Genomic DNA, 23,706 nt, shown 5'->3' with positions numbered 1-23,706 from the left:
CTACAATGTGAACACACATGCATTAATTCTGTCACTTCATGTCAGCTATAGAATAAAGTGCATGTTAGCCAACCTAAGGAAAGCAGGACAAATTCAGCTCTGTTACATGCATTCAATTATAAAGAACATCTTTCAAATAAACAGTTGCTCTGCATACTCTATGACAGCAACAAAGAATTTGACTTTGACATTTTCAATCAAGTCACTATGTCCAATAACAAAAACGCCCTGACTTTAACAGAGCACAGACAGTCTATGTTGCAATGGCTAAATGATTTTTAAGTAGCATTTGCTTGTAAAGGAAAAAAAAAAGAAAAAGAAAAAAATCTTAGTCTATGAATGTTGAAAGACGAATAAAACTTTACCATGGGAATGTTTCTACTGCATCTCCCCCAAGCCCCCGTTTGCCATACCTTGGTGCAGCCATACATCATATTGGTAGAATTCCTTCCTCAGGAGTGTTATGTGTCCTCTCTCCTATTATCTGTAGCTGTCTAGACATGCTAGTGACTGGTACCATAAAAACGCCAGAACTAAATTAATGATAGGTATTATAAACTAGGATCAAAGAAAAACCATGAGCCAACGAATGTTTCTACCATCCAGCTACCTTTGGCCTCCTTGGTTCAAAACTGGCTGATTTCCCAGAAGGAGGTTCAGCACAGACTGTGTTCCCCAGTGAAGGATTATGCTAGCTGCTTAATGCTGCATATAAAGATTAAGTACATATATAATATGTACATATCACTTTATTATGTAAAATGATCTATATATGAAGCCAGTATTTAAAAACAGGAACTTCTTGGTGTGTAAACAAAGCACCCTTAACTGCTTTGCTAAGTCAGGGCAACAATGATTCTCACTTCAGTGAGTTTTTGTATTTGCATTCTGTTTTATTCAAAGAGGTTATTTAATTTAAAAAAACCTGGAAGTTTCATTTAAAAAAGCTACTAAAACCCAAACACCTTATTAAGTATATAATGTAAAATTTCACACCCTGAGTTATAAAATTCCTTATGTTTTGTAAATGACATTACAACTGACCAGACTATAATTTAAAGCCTAACAGACCGTCTGACAATACACGTGTTTAAAGACATTAGCACAAAAAAAGGCAGAGAAAAACCAAAGAGCAATGGTTTCAACATCATTCTGCGGTGCCTCCTGTATCAGCACTGAAAGGTGGTACAAAAGGTGGGCATACCACATAAGGTTTTATGCTGTATGCTACTGCCAGAGAGCAAGAGAAATAGCAAAGGTCAGTGTAATCATGTGTTTCTATCCATACACAGCTTCCTTTTTCAGAGCTCCATTTGACAGGAAAGAAGGGAAAAAAAAAATTTAGAAAAGTCCCAAATTAAACCTTTCTTTCAGTCTCAGCACTAGGAGAAGAAAGTGATGAACCTCCCAAGAGGCTGCACATAATCCAGTTGCGTCCTGTGACTCATAAAAGGAAAATGGAGAACAGCTGCTTAACACAAGGAATTAACATACATAACAAGACAAAAAGTTACCTCTCTTTTAAGATTCCAGAAAACCCTTTATGAGAGCTAACAAATTTAGTTATGCCAACGTCACTTTCTGTCAGTCCATGCTTCATCATGTCTGCAAAGCTCTCTGGATCTCCATCTTCATCACTGTCCTCTAGTTCCTCATCTTCCTGCTCCTCACTTTCCTCATTGGGGATTATTTCATTTTTCGTGTCCTCAAGCAGAGATTTGTCAGGTTGTCCTGTTACAGTCTCAACGCTCTGCCCAGAGTCGTTCCCTGTCTCAGACTTCTCTGAGATCTTCTGTCTTTTAATTTCATCTGCATTAGTCACATCATCCTCAGAGTGAGGACGTTTCAAGGATACACTATTCATTTCTACAGTTTCCATGTTTAAGGCACAGTGTAGAATAGAAAGCCCTGAGGAGCAAGAAGAATGGCTTATTTCCTGTCTGTTTAAGAGCAATATCAATACATAGTCTCTTCACTCCAAGGACTCTGCACCCTGCAACAGTTCAGGAAAACCACATAACTTTCTGCATTTTTAAGTTAAACATCAAGTAAAGAATTTGTACAGCTAGAAACAATATGTACTTGGGAAGAGAGAAGGGACATGTTATGGGGACTTATACCCAGCCAAGGCAGCATGCATGTTAGGCTACAGAAGAGCAGGATTCAATACTACACTGACCATTTACCACCACTGTCACTCTTGCCAACTCTTACCACAGCTGCACCCAGCCCTGTGCACACAGGCTCTGCTGTCAACAGCAATTTAGTGCCTATGAAACTTTTTGTTCCCAAGCCTTCTGTTAAACATCACTACTCTCGATTATTCCTTGTTCTACCAAGATTCCACCTTGCAAGGATTGAGAGAGGATGGCTCGGTTCCCCCAAACCTGAAATCTCATCTCTTCTAACATACACAATCCCACACGGAAGTCAAGGTGGCAGCATTTCAGACCAAAAGGTAAGAGGGATGAGATAACAAAATCATTGAATGAGTGGGGCAAACAAAACAACAAAGAAGTGAAAAGATCTGCAAGAAGAACATGACTACTCACGCTGGTGGAGCAGAGCTCTGACTCTTCGCTGGCAACTTGAGCTGCCACCTTTGCATCAGCAGAACTAGTACCTTCAGATCTGAAAAACAGAGGAAAACTAACTCTTTGAGGAAATTTTAGGTGAAAAACCCCAACTATGAAAACATGTATAAATGTGATCATTACAGAAACCAACCGCCTCTGAACCCAGGTATCAGTAGTTACAGAGGAGCAGACACTACTCAGACAGACAAGTTAATAACAAATAGAATTGTAAAAGTGTTACCAACCTAGTGACGTAACACAATATTGCTATTTAGCACACTACAGCAGAGAAGTTTGGGTTTATTTCTACATTTCTGAAAGGAGACCAGAGTTCCTATAATTAGGCAACGACATGACCTTTCTCCCAGCATCACCCAACTGGCACACGGGTGTGTTGGGGATAAACCGCAGGTTTTGGTAGTGGGTGACTGCATGGGAGAAGGTCATCAACTGCCCTGTGATGGTCATGGTCATGGCCAGTTCCAGCTGACTCTGTAATGGCAAAACCCACCGCCTGCCAAAACTCCAACTCATCAGATGAGCATGCAGTGCCTCTGCTCCCACTTATTTAAGAAAGGGGGGAGCTGCCGGTGGCAGAAAGCACAACGGGAAGCACAAGAGGAGGCGTGTGACAGCACGCTAAAAAAGACACAGCGGGAGGCATGGGGAAGGGGGCACTGCTGGGGACGCGGCTGGAGACGCACTCGTGGAAGGAGGCTCTCCACACCAGAGCAGGGACACCCCTGAGAGGACTGCAGCCTCTGAAGGTGCCCACAGTGTGGCAGGGACACCCTTGAGGGGCCTGTGGCCCATGGAAGGGCCCACGTGGGAGCAGAAGAAATGAGGAAGAAGGAGCAGCAGAAAGAAACCTCCATGCACCAACCCCAAGCTCCTGCACCAGCGCTGCCTCACCCCAGGGACAGGGTGGAACCTGTGGGGACAACCAGGGGAGGGGAGATGAGGAAAGCAGGGGAGGGGAGGTGTCTGGAGTGAAGGGAAGGGAGAGGAAAGGAGTCTTCCCCAAGTGTTTGTTTAACTGGTTGTCTTCTTTGTATCTCACTAGCCAAATCAGTAATTAAAAGTTTATGTTAACTGGCAATAAATCAAATCAAATTCCCTGAGTCAAGACAGTTTTGCCCACAACAACAGGCAAGTTTCTGAATTAATAGGATTCAACTGCTACTAAGAAATTAATTTAGGCACAGAGCGGTATTTGAGAGCTACACACATCATCCTGTATTATCTCTCCAGTCACTAGATAGCATATTCTATTTAATTTTAAAGGGTATGTTTTTAAAGGAAGACTCATTACTAACTCGATAATCATCACTTGCTGGGTTGTTAACTAACTGTTACTAGCTAGCTGTTAGCCACTGCTGATTTCATTGCCTGGACATTCCAGTGTAGGTCACAAACTCAGGGTGAAGAGGCAGGAACAACTGTTTTAGAAACACCTGAAATGTTTTGCTCAAATGAAGAACTGAAAAGGGACACTAGAAAAAAAAATGGAAAAAAGGGAAATAAGGAGAAACTTATAAAAAAGTGTATATGATGCCTGAAGAGAGGAGTGACAAAACACACGCAGAAGAAAGCGGAACAATCAGCAAATCAATGTACCTTCAAGCAGGAAGCACCAATTTCAGTTTGTGAAATACCTTGTTAATAAAAACAAGGTACATAAAATCCTTCTTTAAAAATAAGAAAAAAAATCGTACCCAAGAGAAGCGATTCACCAGCATTTCCAGATTCTTCTCCTATGTTCCCAAATTTATGGAGCCTGGGTTATAAAGCACTGATGTGGAAAAGGCTTCTAGATGGCTTATGTCTTTGCATGGCAAATAAAACACCACTTGGTACACTGAAATCCTCTGAGACACCTGCCAAAGGAGGTAACAAGACAAATCTCACATTTCTAAAATAAAATTATACCTAGTTATTGAACAATACAAACTGTCTGAAGAATTCAACATTGGCCACAAATACCCCAAAGCTATCAGATACGGCCTGTGCTCACAGCAGAGGAATGACTCACATACAACAAAGTACTATCCTGTGCCAAATGGTGGCCATCATCTGGGAAAATTTCTGCAGGATAATTACTTGAAGGAGCAAGTTGAAGTGAGCTGGGCACACACTCTGTCACTTGTGCAGATTGCTAGTGAGAGGCACCTATTATTTTTTGACAGCTGCTCAACCATCTCGGTCCTCTTCCTACCAAACAGGTGTTTCCATAAAAGCCAGAATTTGCATTAACAGCAACTCCACAGCAATTTCAACAGAAACCATGTTTCAGCTGAGACTGAATTTACTACTACAAATAAAGGGCTTGATTCTCCCCAGCAGGAAACGCTGAGCGATTATTTCTGGTGTGGTTCCTGTCAGGCAGACACACAACCTGGGCGGGGGGGGGGTGCACGGGGTACCTCCCACTTAATAAATAAAAGCGCAGGAGCACGCCAGCGCTGGGTGCGAAGCCGGTTTCTTACGAGACGAGGCAGGTCGGATGGAAAGGCGACCGAGGAGGGCGCCACGATAGAGCAGCGCCAGAAAGCAACCCCTGCAGGCGGGGCCGGGGGGCAGCGGGGAACCCGCCCGGGTGCGAGAAGCGTCTCTCCGCCGTGGGGGCTGGGGAGCCGGCAGAGGCTCGGCACCTCCGCGGAGACGTCGCGCAGGGGGAGAGGGTCGGGCAGCCGCAGCAGGCAGAGGGACGGGCCGGAAGAGCGGCGGCGGCGGGTCCGGCGGCCCGGCGCTGCCAGCCCCGAGGCTGCCGGGGCAGGGCGAGAAGGAGCGAAGGGCCTGGGGCAGGCGGGAGGAACGGCGAGGAGGCGGGAGCAAAGGGCGGCAGCCGCTGGGGTCACGGCACCACGCGGCCGCCGCTCGCCCGCCCGCCCTCCCGCCGCGGGAGCCCCGGAGCGGGCCGCGGAGAGCCCGCTGCAAGCCGGGGGGGGGAAGTTGCCCCGAGGCCGGACTCCCCCGCCCGCCGCCTCGGCCCGGCGGCCAGGCTGGGAGCGGGGGGCCGGGAGCGGGGGCTTAGGAGCCGGCCCCCGTCGCGGAGGCCGCGGCTGCCGGGGGAGGGCGCGCCTCCGCCCGCCGCCAGGCAGGAGCCGGGGAGGGGGGTGCCACTTACCCGCACGCCGGCACGGGAGGACGGGCCGGGCGCCAGCGCCGCGGGGAAGGAGGCGGCGGCGGCAGCGAGAGCGAGCGGCGCGGGCCCGCCCCGGCTCCGCGTGTGCGGAGGCGGCCTCCTGCCTGCGCCCGCCCCCGGCCGGCCCCGCCGCCGCAGCGGCCCGGCCCGGCCCGGCCCGGCCCAGCCGGCGGGGAGCGCTCCCGCCCGCCGCAGCCATTTGCCGGCGGCGGCGCCTCCTCCGCGGCCCGGCCGACTCCCGCAGAGCCGCCGCTTTGCGGTAGGGGGCTCGGCCGCGGCTCCCGGAGGGAGAGGCCCCGGCGCCGGCCGGCGGTGCGGGTGCTAACGCGGAAGGAGGCAGGTGGCCTCGCGGCGAGATGCCGTTAGCAGGACGCCTTGCCACAGCTTCATCGTGTTTAATTAAAGGCCTTCCAGGCGGGGCCACCCGCACGGGTGGGTGTCGGGGAGCGGCGGCCCCGGCTGCTTCCAGCGAGGGCGAGGTGGGTGCGGGGGGGGGAGGTGGTACCCACCGAGGGGCTGCTCTTGCCCAGGCTTCTGTCAGCTCTGGCCTGCTGAGGCTTCCTTTGACAGTAAAAACCTGTTTGAGGCATCTAGGGGAAGCGGACAAGAATTTACAAAAGAACGGCAACTTTACAGAAAAAGTTGAATTTCCAAAATACAGCCATAGCCAAAACAGGGAGTCATGTGCATGAGAAAGTGGCCTTCCTGAGCTCCCCTAATGTACAAAACGGATTGCGCTAATTGAACATTAGTCCCAGGACACTGGCATGTTTCAGTAACATTTCAAAACCTACACCCTATCTATGCAAATCATACTACCATTTTAAAACTAAATAAAACCAGGCCCGATCTGTACTATGAGTCGTTCCTGACATTGTCAAAATGTCATCTTCTACCCTCCTTTCTATTTTAAGCAGTGGTGCAAAGAACATCTTTTTGTTAACTTCAACACGTATTATTTGTCTTTAAGACCCTTTGGGTCATACCTTAATCCTAGCCAGCCTCAGACTTTCTCTTTGCCAAGCTATTAACACCACTCTAACTTCTCATACTTCTCATTCTCTAGTTGTATTCTATTCATCACACTCGTATGTGATGACACAACTGCTATGCATATATGGGTGACTTATTTTCTCATCCCTTGTACTTACTTTCTTGTTCTACTCCAAGAGGGGAGGTAACACAATGGAGTACTTTGGTTTGGATTTAAAAAATCGCAGGTACGCGTGCATTGCTCTATGGCTGGCTTATAAAAGACCACATCGAGGAAATGCATGTTGCACTTAGAAAGGAAGGAGCACCAATTTGTGGCTATCCTTAGTTCTGGGTGGAGATGGATCCATAGAGATTTATTTTATCAAGTACTAGGGGATCAAAGCTTTGTCTTTATCACAGAGCTTTCGTTTACCCCTGTCCACCCTTCACACTTGGAATTTAAATAACCTACTAGAAACCAGTAGGGGTATCAGGAATGGGTTTCATGTGCTCCTGTGAACAGGTCAACAGTGGACTGGAAACAGCAATAGACATTAGCGATCCACAAGGCAGAGTATGGTACCTCTGAAGACTGTAGCATCACTGAGGAATCCAGAGCTAGGACTACTATTGTCCAACTCCCACCTGTCTTGGTGGTAGGAAAAAAAAGACCTATGCGTCCTTTGAACATTGCTGTCATCTGACCAATTACTATAGCCGCGGTATGTAGATGTTGAAAACTAGTTCCTCCACCTCTCCCAGGCAAACACATAGTATCTGGCTGGGGGATCCTTCAGCAAGACTTCTACGCATCGGTCCGACTTTTTTTTCTCACGTAACTTTTTGCTTCTTTCATCTTGCGTGGGAGAATTTCCCTAAAATACTTATTTTTCCTCCTCTGAATTCCTACATTAAGTACATCCCTGTCTACAACATCCTTGTCAGTCATTAAGTAGCTTGTATGTTACAACCTGTGCTTGGTATGATAATTACCCTACAGTTAGGTCTCCCTGTTGACTATGTTCATCTATCATCCATTATGATTAGCTTGGATTGAATAGAATTTGGAGTGGTATGAAGTGCCTCATGCAGTGAAGAACCAGCGTTTTGAAGGACCTGCAGGTGCTACCACAAGGAAAATAGCTAATAATATCATTACTATGCATTTCTCAGGTTTTCTAATATATTCAGCAAAGTTTATTACTCCTTTCTCAATACCAGTAAGCAATCTGACATATTAAGTGACTATTTGCCTATGTCTGAGAATCTACAAACAAAATCTTTGAGACCATCCTTCCTATGGTTCAGGGTCTAGAAGGAGGGACTCTCTAGTTCTGCTTCTGAGATAAAACTGAGCCATTCTGGCAAGTAGAGACCATCAGTACTTAAAAGATGGCATGCTCAGTCATCTTCTGTTATGGTCTACCCCTAACATGGTTTCCAAGTGCAAGCTGGCAAAGGGCACGCAGTCATCACTGATTTCTCTTTCCATTAGTCAAGTGCTCCTTTTACATACAGAAGTATAGTGTAAAATGTAAGAAAATAATGATATGGCTGCAACTTCAGCTTTATTTTTTAACTCTGGTTGGTTTAACAATTAAAAATACTCTGCTATAAATGGTCTAACATACCCGTCAGGTGGTATTATTAAAACATTTTTTTCATCTCAATTAAAATGTGAGTATCCGTATGTTCCCATAGAAACTTCATTTAATGCAACCTAAAGGAAGTTTGTTTTGTGGAAAAAAATTATGAGCGACCATAGTTATGGCTGTAATAAGCTTATAATGTCTTCCAGTCTCAGGCTCCCCAGGAGGGGCAGTCAGGATAGCACATACTGGCAGATGGGAGCATAAATCTAGCTAGGAAGAGAACACAAGTGAGAAGTATGTTGAGTCAGTCTCCCCCGAAGATGCTCCTCAAAAACCCAAAGGTACAAAGTTGAGCTGTTCCCACTCCATAGAATGAAAAAATAGTAAAACAGAGCAGCAATAACTGCACTCACTCTTCTTCAGTTTTATGCCTCTCAGGGGCACAGACAATCAGGAAGATAAGTTGTAATTTTACACCTCTTTGCACCAGCTGCACTTAACTGGTCTCATTTTTACCTGTCACTAATAGCACCAGAGAGAATTAAAATGAAAGAACTATTAAAAGCCTAATGTATTTTTCATATGTAGGTTGTTTGCATTTCTAATGCTTATTTTGAAGCCTTGCATGAAGTGAAAAGTGGAGGTGATAATTCATTACCATGCAAAATCTAAAAGTACAATATTATGAAAAAAAATCAGGGGTTTTTTGGAGATAGAGAACTTAATGCACAAGGTGAGTAATTTCAGTGAGGAGGTTCTCTGAAGAATGTTGAAAACAGTCCAAAAAGAATCACACAAATTTCCAAAATAATGACAAAAAATGGTTTTCAGAGAACACAAATTATCAAGGGTTATAGTGCTTTAATAGGCTATCACCTCTAAGTTGATTCTTCCACTTTTCCCCCATTCTTTTTTTTAAATGAAAAGCTGCTTATTTTTCAAATTCATGTCTCCAAATCCCTTGGTCAATTAGTCTGCAATATGAGAAAGGTGGAAAAGCATCTTATCTAGACAGACAATGAGAATTTTAGGCAGAGAGGACTGGGATTTTTTTGACCAAGTTTGTTCCTCTCTAAAAAATGAATGATATAAAGGTAGCTGTAAACAAGTCATCAGCTACTGTGCTGTATGCGGTAATTTTAAATTAAGAGTGTATGTGACTATAGAAGATCAAGTAAAACCTTAACCATACTGGGAGGTAACCGTGAAATGTTATTTTCTTTTTGTACCTTTGTTTCACTGTTAGAAGTTTGATTCAGGGATGTTGTAAAGCTTTGCAGCAGCGTAGGCAAAACAGGATGTTATCGCCCCCAGATCGAGTATCTTTGAGTGGCAGCGTTCAGTTTTTTGCAAAGACAGACAGTAAAGAGCAAGTATTACAAGAAACAGGAATCTGAGCTGGGGGGGATAATTATGTATTCCTGCCTCCCCCGCAACTGCCCGGGAAGGCCTTTCACCTCCACGGGCTGAAAGACCTCTCCGTGTATTTGGGAGGAGGCCAGCAGCGGAGACAGGACGCAGAGCCTGAGGAGCGAGCGCCCAGCAGGGCCGGCTGCTGCCGCGGCTCTCCCGCAGCCCGGCTGCCGAGCGGGGCGGGCGGGGACCCCCCGCACCCCGCGGACCCCCCGCCAACCTGCTGCCGCCCACGTAGGAGGGAGAAGGGAAGGCTGCGAAGGGGGAGGGAGAAAACGAGCTATCCCGGCAGCTCATGCTGCTCAAGCGCCGGCCTGCACGGTAGCAGAGTGCGCTGCTCTCTGAGTGCCTGCCTGCCCTGCCCTGTGCCTGCTGTCACGCTGCGTTTTCCGGGATTTTTTTCTTTTGGCTGCCTTGGATCACTGTTACTGGTGTGAAATTTCGTCCCCTATTAAGCTCCCGGTAAATAGTGTTGTCCTCAGTACGACTGGATCTGGTCACTTAAAGCACTTTAGAAGTCACAGCATTCGTGTCAAACATTGACAGACATGAAACTGAAATGGATTATGGCAATACCTGTGGTATTTTTTACTCATAACGGTGAATGACTTTAAAAATCTCATTCCCCATCATCCGTACAGAAAATCCTGATACCCACGTTTGGTTAACTTCTAGGCTGTAGCCACATAGTAGTATTCCCTCTTTACATGCCTAATTCTTCACATAGTTTGTGGATGGTAAAATCCAGAACACAAGCAATCCTCCACTTCTCTATCACCCTTCTCTTTCCTGCTGCCTGGAGATACTATTGATACTTCATTCACTTACGGAGTTGTCCAAACCGATTAGCATTGGCAAAAGTAATCCCTGTGTCCGCCTGGCTACTTGACAAAAGGAGCACAGCTGACTTCACGTTACTGTCTAGAAGGAGTACAGTAAACGCTCGTGATTTCAAACAGGAAATAGGTAACAGGAACATATTCCACCACAGTGTCATTTCACAACAGCTTGTTTAGCTGGGCATTTACACTGGGCCAGTGCATCGTACTGGGACCACACAAATAACCTCTCCTATGCAGTTAAGGATGAGGACCAGAATCCTGAAATATCCCAGCAAAGTTTGCCTGTTATATGGAGTGAGAGGTACTTGCCAATTTTTAATCATTGAGCTTAGTGACTGGCATGACATCATTTTTTTTGTCAAGGAAATTACTTACAGGCACTTGGAAGGTCTGTAAGGAGGTCAGGAGGCTGTCTCAGTGGGAAACTTAGAGTATGCCTTTCAGCGAACCTGGTCTCTCGGGTACTTGCTTGGTGGTCAGTTGGGAAGATGGAGTATGTTGTTAGAGCAATCACCTTCACTGTATTTTTCAGTGTACAAAATTACCTTTTAATTATGAAATAAGTTCAATATTAGGGAGGATTCTGCTCTGAGACTAAGCTTGGCTGTGGGGCACAGTGGAAGTCATATAGTGGGCTGATACAGTGGTTGGCTTGAGTCTGTTTCTTGTGTCAGACACTTGCCAATGTTGCTAATGAATAATAGGGGGAAAAGAAATCTGAAAAAGCCCTAAACTGAGTGATAAAATAGAATATTAATTTCATGTTTCTGCTGCCAGATAGTCAGGCAATCCATGGTGTTAGTACACAGGGTTTAAAATATTGAGAGAGAAATTCCAAATATGATTTTTAGTATCCAGATAACCTCTGAATCTAAACTCTAATAAAGCTTTTCACCAAAATGACATGTTAATTTGTCAACACTATATGCAGACTCTTTTGTTAAAAAAACATTTACTTCTGCAGAAAGGCACCCAAAACCCGTACTATTCATGCTACTCTGTTTCTGTGGAAACTGTCTGTTGGAGTGGAATAGGAAAAACGGGGGGGGGGGGGGGGGGGAGAAGGAGAGGTGAAGTGGTTTTGGCTGAAGTCCAGCTGGCCAGTCACAGTTTCAGCTGGGGTAACTCAGACAAGCAAGCTCTCAATGCTGAAGTCCAGACAGTTTTCTTCCCTCCTCCTTTTTAACTTGGAGCGAGGGAGGAGTCTGGTTCAGCAGAAACCATTCAGAAAGTGGTTGCTCAAGCAATTTATCTGGGTTTTTCCCTGATTTTTACTCATATTAAAGAGGTGATACTTACAGATTTTTTAATGCAACAAGAATTTTAGTCAATCAGTAATGTTAGGCAATAGCTACCTAAAATGGTAGAGCAAGGTTTGCTCTGAAATGAGCCTTCCATTGACAGACATGTTGCACAGTCACTGGCCCTCTGAAAAGCACCATTGTATCCTTGAAAGGACACTCTCCTCTTCCAAGACTGAAAAGACACCTTTTTATCATTCTGGGGCTTCCAAAATATGCATGTTTTTGACGAATTACTATGAAAGACAGGACAGTCTTGACAAATAAACTCAGCTCTTTATTTTCTGTTCCCTGATACTGTTTCACTGACAGTCATATTGCTTTCTCCTAGAGTAAGACAACTTTCTTAAAAATAATATCTAAATTAACAAAAGAATATATTGTGAATTTTTTCTATTTTTAATCAATATTTGCCTGTTACCTGTGGGTGTGGGTCAGGGTAAAAATTCTAACATGATACAGTTGTGATTGATGGCCTTACTCTGTAGAAGGTGGGGGGGGGGGGCTCTGTTTCTATCACACACACAGAGAAAATGACCGGACTGTCATTGCAGTCTGAGGCTCTAGGTTGGAGAGCCTGGGCATTTTCCTGTCTAGCCTCAGTATGCACATACTGTCACAGAAGACCAAATGGAAATGTGCGGCATGTAACATTATGTCCAAATTTCAGTAGAGAATTCTGAATTACTGCAGGAAAAGAGGAAGGAACAGAAAAAGTAGCTTGCAAGAATGGAGATTACAGGGAAAAAGTAACTAAGGAAATGACATTATCTTTTCAAATTCAGGCATAAGTGTGCACAGACCCAAGAATTCTGGAAGAATTTCTTACAGGTAGAAGCTAAAGGGAAGGGCCAAACTCACAGGGACAGTAGCTGTGCATGGTCAGGCCTCTGCATGGAACACCTAGTTCTTGCTCTGCTGCTTCTACAGGTTCTTAGTAAGACACTAAAATCTCTTCAAGTCTCTCTCTAATCTCTATGCACGGGAGTTAGCAGTGAAACATGAAGAGAGGTAACTGGAACAATTCAGGGAATCCTGCTGCCCTTTCCCCCTGTATGCCTGTAGTGTGTTGTGCTGTGCATGGAAGAAGCAGGAAGGGAAAAGAGAAAAAAGCAAAGCAGGCAGTTGGTATCAGACACCAGTGCTGCCTTCATTCTTTTGTGTATTAATGTTTTCATAAACTACAACTGAGTTGCAGTTCAACCTAACTTTTGAGTTTCATTTGATTTGTAAGCCATTCTACATTTTAGAAAAGTGTTCATTGTTCACAGTTGGCAGATCTGATTGCATTCCTCTTTAGGTTATTCAGCCTGTGAGTTTGACAGCTTAAGAAATATCTGTTTTTTGAAGTGCTTATTGCTGTTCACCCATTTGTACTGAATAGGAAGTTCAGGCCACACAAAGACATTATTGATACAGTCAGAACATGCCAGAAAATACATTGAAGCAACACTCCATTAACCCAAGTTAGGTAGTGCAGAAAAGTGATCACATTTATATCAATATATACTTTAGGAGACAAATTAGCCTTTTATTCACTGTAATCCATAAAATTCATCAGGCGCAAAACAGAAGGCATTAATCAGCAGCTATTTGGCTCTACACTCCTCCCTACAATAGGGTCTGGAACTGCCCTTTACAAACTGAGAAAGTGTGGAAAGCTCTCTCCAGTGCAGTATGAAAGTCCCATTTGAAAATCATGTCAGCCATGCTAAGTAAACAACATTCACAGAAACACTGTGGCTCACTGCTGGACTGCAACATCACACAGCAGCCATAGGTGGCCAATTTCTATACAGCAACTTTCCTGTGCACAACACACTCCTCTGTGGATAGACTGTTCTTTGCATAGGTCCATTAAGTTTTCGTGCCACTGTTAGTCATCACTGGTCTACAAACAATAATTCCACTCATCTTCGTGGTGTTCGTTTTCCTGCTACAGAAATACAGTTGTGGATAGAGTGGCAATTACAACATGGATTATCTTGTACAAATGCACTGTATTTCCAATGCTTTCTCTCTTGCTGACAACCACATAGTCTAATAAACCACCAAAGCTTCTTCCTGCATCTTGAAGCAGCCCTCTACATAGCTGCTCAATCACATACTCACTTAGGATACAATCAGAAGAGATCCCTTCAAAAAAAATCCATAGTAAGTGTGTATTTCTACGAAATGCATTTATGTAGTGTGTGGGCAGCAGCTGCAACCTCTACAGCATACAGTATTTGCCAATGATACGATACTAAGAAAAAATGCCCTACAACACACTGCAGACAGATTTTTAGAAGGGTTCTGCTCCAGGTAGGTTGAGGAAAACTGAATTGGCTCCAGGTAGTTCAAGGTAACCAGCTCACAGTTCTGTACCCAAGTTAAAAGAATTTACGTTCAGGATTTTTCATAACTTTTACAAAAACTGCAGACATGACAAGGGCAAGTCTCATAAATACCATCCTGCTCAATAACTGCTTATTGATAAAGGCATGCTCAGTTTTTCTCAGCAAGACTTGCCATATAAATATACAGTCAATAAGCAGGCAGCTTGACTGACTGCATGGCTGCAATTGAAACAATGCGCCCTAAGCAAAGTTGCAGCTCAGACTAATGAATCCTCGATTTGCTTTAAAGAACAAGATGCCAAATTCTGATTTTCTATTGTAATGCTAGACAGTTCACACAACTGACATAGAGGCGGTTGGACTTTCTGAGCTAAGAATACCCACAAAAGATCTGTATTTATTTGACTTCAAATATATTTGAGACACACTGGTAAAAAATGTGAACAGAATTCAGACATTGGGAAGAATGCAGTTCAACTAGTCCACAAAAGAATAAATGAGAAGATTTGAACTTGGTGCAAACAAGACAGTATTATTCTAGAATCACAACCCTGCAATTTCTCTTGCATCCCTCAATCAGAATCAAGGTGTAATAGGGTTCAATGCCCATTTTAAAACCTTTCTTACTTATAAATCACAATATGTTCATTAGCTTAAAATAAACGTGACAACAATTGAACTAATTTCTGATCACTCAACTTATCAAATTTGTAAAGCCAGAACTCTCTGATTTTCAAACCATGTCTTCTCAAGTTTGAAAATCCCAAGACAGCGTCCAAATTACACAATCATTTATACCAATTTCTTCTAATTTTAAACACTGATTCAAATTCAGACTGGAAAAGGTTCTTCACTGAGAGGGTGGTCAGTCACTGGAATAGGGTCCCCAGGGAAATGGTCACGGCATGGAGCCTGTCAGAGTTCAAGGAGAGTCTGGAGATGCTCTTAGTCATGTGGTTTAGTTTTAGGTAGTCCTGCGAGGAGCAGGGAGTTGGACTCAATGATCCTTAAGGGTCTCTTCCAACTTGAGATATTCTATGATTCTAAGTTCAACAGGCAAATTTTAAAGAAAAGATGTAGAAACCCCAGCCAGAAGTTCCATTTTCAAACAACTTTGGCGATTAAGATGCAGATAGGTTCCATTAAAAAGTACTAAGATGCTGGTCTATGAAACCACTACTTTGTTTCATGAGTAATAAAACCAATGAAGATAATTTTTTGACAAATTTGTATCATGTGTTCCCTACATCTTCCCACCATGATGCCATCAAAATATTCTCCCAGTATTTCTCTTTGTCTCCTGCACTTCCTTCCAATGCCCTCAGCTCCCTTCTGTATCTCAACTGCCTTCCCCCCACCTTGTGATATTTCTAGTTCATTTGTACATTGTTCTAGGTGCCACCTTTGCCCTCTGCTTGCCCTTTTCCAGCTTATTGCCTGGACCACAGTAGGAGAATGGGTTGACTCACTGGTGAGGATGCAGCAACTCCTGCCAAATAGAGTAGAAGGCTCCTGAGTTCTCCTTCCCTTGCTGTCAATGGAGACATTAATAGTGTCTATCCTTAGTGTCCTCATAGTAACTTTGACACTTATAACCTTCTGCCAGCTTCATTTGAAATTGGACAATGAATTAAAAAAATATCAGATGCGGACCAACCCTTTATGCAAAACCTGTTTTCTTAGAAAATATGTGAAGAAAATATTAATACAAATACTATAAAAAATTAAAACATGAGTAAAATAGCAATTAAAGTAGCTTTAGGGATTATTCACTTAGATATTTTAATTAGTTTAGAGTATTAGATTGCTTGCACTCAGTACAAATAAATAATTTTCCACTTCAGAAAAATAACTTAAGATTATAATTTAGAAAGAGGTTAAATGAGTTATGAGATGAATAAGATTTGGAGTTAAAACTTTAAGAACCTGGCTAAAAATTTCTGACATTTGCAAATGTGCTGGTGCTAGCATTTCTTGGCATTTTAAAATGACTGTGTTGCGAGCTGTAGTACTTATGCAAGGGATAGAAATTTGACGTACATTTCTATAAATAGAAATATATAGATATAGTTTTTCTATAGATAGTGTTCAGATTCAACACTTTTGGCCCTACAAAAGGATGATTTTCCAATTTAATTAAATACTGCTTCAATAAAAAACTCTGTGGTTAACTAAGTGTCTGGTCTTCATTAATAGATGTCTTTGTTTTATTGCTGAGAAAACAAACAGAAATGCAGCATGATAACAAACATGAAACTTTTGAGATATAGCTGTTCTGCAGAGTTTTCAGACATTGCAAACAGAAGTTGAGAGGTAGGGTACCACCACCTCATTAATTAAATTAAACCCTCCTTAAAGGATGGAAGTAGTAAAAATAGAGATGTTTTTAAATTCCAAGTGCTTAAATATACTGGGTGAATTGTTGCTATATACAAATTGGGATTATTCCTTTAGTCAGAGGTCAAGCCTAGAAAGCCCCCACAAAAGTAATTCTTAAGAAACAGGAAGTTAATGATAATGCTACTTTCAGAAAAACAGGGAAAGAATCTGAAATATCTGTGCTCTTTTACTGTCTGCTGGGAAGGCATGATTAAGCAGTGATTAAATTCAGAAAAAAAGAATTCTCATCCACACAGTATTCAAGAAACTCATTATTAATCTAAAATGCTCTAAACTTTCTCAAGTCCTGTCTAAACTGCAGAAGTGTTGTGCTGCACAATATACCCTAACTCTGGTTCCTTAGTTCCTCCAGACTGGAGACCAGACCAGAGCACAGTACAGCTGCTTTCTTGCCTCATGCACAATTCTTATTCCACCCATCAAAACCAGGTGGTGGAGAAGGTCAAGTGTGGCTGGATTTCATTTAAATGTAAGGCTGAGAAATAGCTGGGGCTTCTGGGTCCTGAATTTCAAATTGACTCAGTGATCTACTGGCCAATGAGACTGAAATGTATTGCTACATGACAGACTGTAATTTAGGGTCTAGGATCACAGAAATAGTTCTCAGCTTTGCAGATCCTGTATAACTACAGCTTGTATTAAAAAATTTAGGCTAACTTTAACTAGTTAGCTTGCGTTTATCCAGCAGTGTAGCCTGCTAATTTTCTAGGTTACTAATTCATTAATTCAGTAATTTAGCACAGAGTAACCACAGGTCACCAACAACAGGCTGCTGCTATAGTACCCAGGCTGGCTCATTTAAAGATAATGCAGACCTGCATATGCAAGTTGCACCTGTACCTTTGTCTGCAGTGGGGGTTTAAAAAAATTTCAGGAAGGGATGTTTCATCCTGACAACAAAAAAGTAAAATTATTAGGCTATGATGAAAATCTGAGCCATTTCTTCTCAGAGAGAGGAAAAGTTAAGAGTTACACAAGGCCACTGATGTCCAAAAACAGGATAGGAGAGGAAACAGAGCTTATACTTTTACACCTTGTGATCTCTTCCTGAAAGTCATATTAGGAAATGTTCTTGAAGTCGTCTGAGTTTAGTCTTATCTGCATAGCTAAGGGGATAGATTAGTCATGTTTTGTTTACTTGGTATCCATCCCACCTATTTTGCAGTGTGAACATGAATCACAGCATGTGCACTGTGATGCTATTCTGCACAATTCAATACAACTTCTATTTTCATCTATTTATTAATTTTCCATTTACCTCCTGAGTATGAGGAACCATACAGCAGTTTAAGCCCCTGTTTTCACGTGACTTTCCATTTCTGTACAGCTATTTCATTCAAGCAATGCAAAAAGAGACCTCTGGGACAGCTGTGTTCCAGCATGCTGTGAGCTAGCTGGAGACTGGCAGTTGTGCAAGGAACAAGTGTTCCTCTAGGGTGAGCACAGCCAAAAGATAATTCTGGAGGGCATACTCTTACAGATTATTATTGTCCTGGTTTTGGCTGGGATAGTGTTAATATTCTTTTTAGTAGCTGGTACAGTGTTATGTTTTGAATTTGGCATGAGAATAATGTTGGTAATACACTGATGTTGTCAGTTGTTGCTAAGTAGTGTTTAGACTAAGTCAAGGATTTTTCAGCTTCTCATGCCCAGCCAGCAAGAAGGCTGGAGGGGCACAAGAATTTGGGAGGGGGCACAGCCAGGACAGCTGACCCAAACTGGCTGAAGGGATATTCCATACCATGTGATGTCATGCCTAGTATATAAATTGGGGGAGTTGGCCAGGGGAGGTGGATCACTGCTTGGGAACTAACTGGGCATCAGTTGGCGAGTGGTGAGCAATTGCATTTTGCCTCACTTGTTCTGTATATTCCAATTCTTTTATTATTTTTATTGTCATTTTATTATTGTTATTATTATCATTATTATTTTCTTCCTTTCCGTTCTATTAAACTGTTCTTATCTCAATCCATGAGTTTTACTTTTTTTCCCGATTCTCTCTCCTGTCCCACTGAGTGTGGGGGGTGAGTGAGTGGCTGCGTGTTGCTTAGTTGCTGGCTGGGGTTAAACCACAACAATTATTTTTTGTAAGTTTGAGTAGGAAAGGATCAAGCAGGGAGTAATTCAATGCCAGAAAAAGAAAATAAAATGCATCTACTGGCACATTCACACTGGACAGCTTCTGAGGCAGAACAGTTTGTCTCAGATCTTAGATTGGGGCAAAAAGGGCTGTACTGTAGGAAATTCCTGCAGCAAAGGTAGTGAAGTGGTAACCTAGATATGGAGCAGACCTCAAAAACAACCAAATGGACAGAGACCATGGATTTATCAAAGGACAGGGTCACGCAGAAACAGAACTGATAACAGAGCCACCAGGTAAAAGGTCTGTTCTTTGTTATGGATAGAATTACAGCATCACCGCAGTATAACCTATGCAGGTATTAATGTGGGGGACAGCAGACGGCATAGTATGTCCCTTCCTTTGGTCAAGGACAGGAGTTGTATCACTCCCCTGACTCCTTTTCCCCCTTATGCTCCTTATTCTGGTATGTATGTACACATATGATCCATGTGGGATGTGGGTATGTGCACATAAATTCCAACTGGGGAAAATTTACCTATGCAATTAACAATTTACTCTAGCCATGGTTTAACTGGGAACTATCAAACTTATTCAAAGCTGGGATTAGATGCTTAGTGAGAATCAAGTGCCTATCCTTTTATCTATACCTACTAAATTCTGTGAGTGTCACACAGGTACTAGCATTAAAGTGCTGTTCAGGGAGTATCCATGGTAAGTCCCACTTGTATTAAGTGAAGAAATAATTTTGTGCTTGCAGTGTTTGGCCTTCTGTGACTTTTAGTTCACACTATGCTTTCCAGCCAAAAAAATAAGAATCAGATTTATTTGTAGCTAGCCTTGGCATCCTAATTCAGTGTCCTTTTAATGTTCAGCTGTATATTTTCCCTGTTCCTGCTTGATGAGTCTTACAAGTGATTGAAATATGAGAAAATCACAGTGGTCAGTGAAATTGCTGGAGAGACCTAACTTCCTGTATCTGTTCTACAGATTATTGGCTCTCTCCATTCAGTGCTTTGCTAATTGGTCACCAGATTATAATAGTCTTCTACCAGATGCCAGGAAAAATTGTTTCTTCTTGTAATCTGGGACCTCCAACTGATTAATATATCCTCATGGCACTGCTGTTTGAAACCTTAACTGGTAAACATCCCTTTTATCTGACAGTCCCAGTCCCTCAGCAAGGGCCTCCTAACCATCAAAATTTCTGTGTAAGAATGCATTAATATGAAATACTATAGGCTCTGTAGACTGGCGGCATGGGATATAACTGTTTCTAAACAGAAAAGAGAGACGAAATGAAAGCATAGTAAGCACATAAAATATTAATTTAAGGCTTAGTATGATACAAAGTGTTACAGGGGTGGTACTTTTTTTCTTTTCTCTCTGTGGGCAAAATCATATTTGGTGAAAAGGACCCTGATCCAGCAAAGATTAAAAAAAACCAACAAAACCAAAACAAAACCAACAAAGATTCAAGGATAACCTGCTGCAAATAAGCCTTGGACACAGGCCTAATGTGCATCTTGAGTTCTACTGAAAAAGGAGCTGGGAAGAAGGAAAAAGTGGTTGACAATAGTTTAGAGAACAACTGGAAAGTTAGAATACACAAGTTACAAAATCAAGTATAGTTTCCTGAGTTGCTCTTTCCCCTCATGTCCAATAAGCTGCAGTCCCCACATCTTTACCAGGCTGTATGTGATATACAGGGGACACATACTTCACATCATCAGGTTCTTCCTTCAGCTGTCTAAGCAATTCCAGATTTTAAAGGGTAATAGCCAACCATAAACTCCTGAAATGGAAGACCACCTGGACAGACATACTTCTTCTATGTGAGGACCAGGCTGGCTCTAGAGAAAAGGAGAACAGTATGCTGGCAGTGCAGATTTCCATTACAATTGAGATTATTGTTAATTTCACCACAAATAAGATTTTTGCATATTTTTCTTATTTGCAGGTAGATTTCCAGTACTATTTCATTCGGTACTTTAGTTTGTAACAGAATTCTTGATCTTGAACTATGTATTATTTTGGGGAAGGAAAGAAGAGACAGGGAGCCTTTTTCAAAGTTTTGAACAGGGCAGACAAAGATGCTATAACCAGAACAGTATTAGATGAACTGGGATGTGGACAAAACCATTGACAACATCACATTTCCACATGGATTTCAACTACAATTCAAAGGAAGAGAGAGAAAAGGCACACTCTGTTCTCCTGGATTGTCAGTGATAAGAGGCATGCTGTGAGTGTATCCACTGGATTTAGCAGTGTATTGAGTTCACAGTATAATTTCTTGTTTCTGTCCCCATAAAAATGGTACAGTGCATTCAGAAATGGTACAGTGCATTGTTCCATTGAATGCAAATAGCACCGAGCATATTGGTAAACAAATAGATTTGGATGTACCCTACCCTCAACTAATCAGATGTGCATTCTGTTACTATTTTGCAATTGGTTCTTGCCATTCTGCCTTTAAGACTGTTTTCTGCAATTGTGTTCTTACTTTAAGAATAATGCATAAGGTAGGACAGAGGAGGAGATTTTAGGAAATGGACTTATATGCCTACTGTAACTAGTGTTTGAAGGGAATAAAAGCTGTTATTTTCACAACAGGTTAAAGTCAGTTATCTGGACAAAGAATAAATCATCCTACAATGGATTTCTTCCTCACTAGGAATTGAAATAGCCATGATCTTTTAATTTTGTGCTTTATACCTCTCTGTATCAGGGCAGCCCAGCTAGTCAAGTACTGAGTGCTCTGGAAGGTGAGTAAAAGTCTTGATACTTAGAAGTTACTGTAAATAGATCATAGTCATAGAATCATAGAATGGTTTGGATTGGAAGGGACCTTAAAGGTCATCGAGTTCCAACCCCCGTGCCATGGGCAGGGACACCTTCCACTAGACCAGGTTGCTCAAAGCCCCATCCAACCTTGTAGCGTTCGCTACATATCAAGGTGCCGCGATTAGATCACTGGTCGGCCTGGACCAGGGAAAGAGACAGATAACACACACAGTGTGAGCACTAACTTCTGCCTTTTATTGCGCAGTTAATTCCTTTTATACTAACAAGGGTAGGCGGGATTACAGATATGTCATAAGGCTGCGACTAACACTCCAACTTTCCATGACATCGCGAGATCTTCCGAACGCTGAACCCTACACAACCTGGCCAGGGATGGGGCATCCACAACCTCTCTGGGCAACCTCTGCCAGTGCCTCACCACTCTCACAGTGAAGAACTTCTTCCTTACATCTAACCTAAATCTACCCTCTTTCACTTTAAAGCCATTACCCCTTGTCCTATCACTACAGGCCCTTGTAAAAAGTCCCTCCCCATCTTTCCTGTAGGCCCCCTTTAAGTACTGGAAGGCTGCTATAAGGTCTCCCTGGAACCTTCTCTTCTCCAGGCTGAACAACCTCAACTCTCTCAGCCTGTCTTCATAGGGGAGGTGCTTCTGCCCTCTGATCATCTTCATGGCCCTCCTCTGGACTCACTCCAACAGGTCCATGTCCTTCTTGTGTTGGGCGCCTCAGAGCTGAACACAGTACTCCAGGTGGGGTCTCACCAGAGTGGAGTAGGGGGGAAGAATCATCTCCCTTGACCTGCTGGTTATGCTTCTTTTGATGCAGCCCAGGATATGGTTGGCTTTCTGGGCTGCAAAGGCACATCGCTGGGTCATGTTGAGCTTCTCGTCAACCAACAGCCCCAAGTCCTCCTCTGCAGGGCTGTTCTCAATCCACTGATTGCCCAGCCTGTATTTGTGCTTGGGATTGGCCTGACCCATGTGCAGGACCTTGCGCTTGGCCTTGTTGAACTTCATGAGGTTCACATGGGCCCACCTTTCAAGCCTGTCAAGGTCCCTCTGGATGGCATCCCTTCCCCCCAGCGTGTTGACCGCACCACACAGCTTGGTGTTGTTGGCAAACTTGCTGAGCGTGCACTCAATCCCACTGTCCATGTCACCAACAAAGATGTTAAACAGCGCTGGTCCCAATACTGACCCCTGAGGAATGCCACTCGTCACTGGTCTCCACTTGGACATCGAGCCATTGACTGCAACTCTTTGAGTGTGACCATCCAGCCAATTCCTTATCCACCGAGTGGTCCATCCACAAATCCATCTCTCTCCAATTCAGAGCCAAGGATGTCATACGCGACAGTGTCAAATGGTTTGCACTAGTCCAGGTAGATGATGTGAGTTTCTCTTCCCCTATCCACTAACGCTGTAACCCTGTCATAGAAGGCCACCAAATTTGTCAGGCACGATTTGCCCTTAGTGAAGCCATGTTGACTGTCACCAATCACCACCTTATTTTCCATGTGTCTTAGCATAGTCTCCAGGAGGATCTGCTCCATGACCTTGCCAGGCACAGAGGTGAGATGGCCATATTGTGTGAATGCAGTTTTACAGTGTAGAGATTTTAAAGGCCTGGCTTCAGTAAATACTGCAATGAAGACATAGTCTTTGATGACAATATTTACATTCTTAATGTTTATTATATTTTGCAGCTCTGAAGGCAAAAGCATGTGAATATTTCCTACCACTGTCATTTGTGTTACTACAGTGAATGGCAAAGTGGGTGTAAAACAGGGATAAATCAAACCCGAAAAATCAAGCCCACTGAATTCATTTCTAAGAAACAATGCACAAGGCCAAATTGCAGTGGATTAATTCTTTGTGCTTTGAATGAACATAGCTGACTGTTTATAATATTTTCACAGTTATTTGATGTCACGCATTTTATAGAAGGAGCACAGGGAATTTCACGTGCCTAGAGGTGGATAATCAGTCTTTATTCAGTTCTCTGAAAGTAACAAAGTTCATTTATGAGTGTTCTTTGTGAAAGCTGGAAAGAAATACTAGTTGGCTAACAAGCCAAGCCAGTTCTGCTTTTGTTTTTAACAATCAGCTATAACAATTTCTGCTTTAAAAAAATTCATTTTGCTGTTTTACATGGTGTAGATATGGTAAAGAAATAATCAGATAGAATGAAACTGAATAGCTAGTTCACACATGTTATGAACCAGGCTGGTAAT

At 42.9% G+C, this 23,706-nt stretch overlaps 1 protein-coding gene across 8 annotated transcripts in view; it reads right to left on the bottom strand.

The window, feature by feature from the left end:
• Nucleotides 1-23,706, bottom strand: part of PUS7 (pseudouridine synthase 7) — a 46,420-nt gene that overhangs the window by 18,579 nt on the left and 4,135 nt on the right. For 4 of the 8 annotated variants that reach the window (XM_075024822.1, XM_075024829.1, XM_075024828.1 and 1 more), the window contains exons 1-4: nt 5,704-5,840; nt 4,292-4,453; nt 2,553-2,631; nt 1,515-1,993 (exon numbers count right to left, since the gene is read on the bottom strand). In XM_075024822.1, the coding sequence (XP_074880923.1) occupies nt 1,515-1,879 (365 nt within the window). In that variant the 5' untranslated portion in view covers nt 1,880-1,993; nt 2,553-2,631; nt 4,292-4,453; nt 5,704-5,840. Of the gene's footprint in view, nt 1-1,514; nt 1,994-2,552; nt 2,632-4,291; nt 4,454-5,703; nt 5,841-23,706 lie in introns of those variants that run through there. The other 4 variants (XM_075024823.1, XM_075024824.1, XM_075024825.1 and 1 more) reach the window with 4 other exon arrangements.

The sequence above is a fragment of the Buteo buteo genome, chromosome 4 (genome assembly GCF_964188355.1).
Source record: "Buteo buteo chromosome 4, bButBut1.hap1.1, whole genome shotgun sequence".
In the NCBI taxonomy this organism is placed as follows: domain Eukaryota; kingdom Metazoa; phylum Chordata; class Aves; order Accipitriformes; family Accipitridae; genus Buteo; species Buteo buteo.
This window is presented reverse-complemented; position numbering and strand designations above follow the sequence as displayed.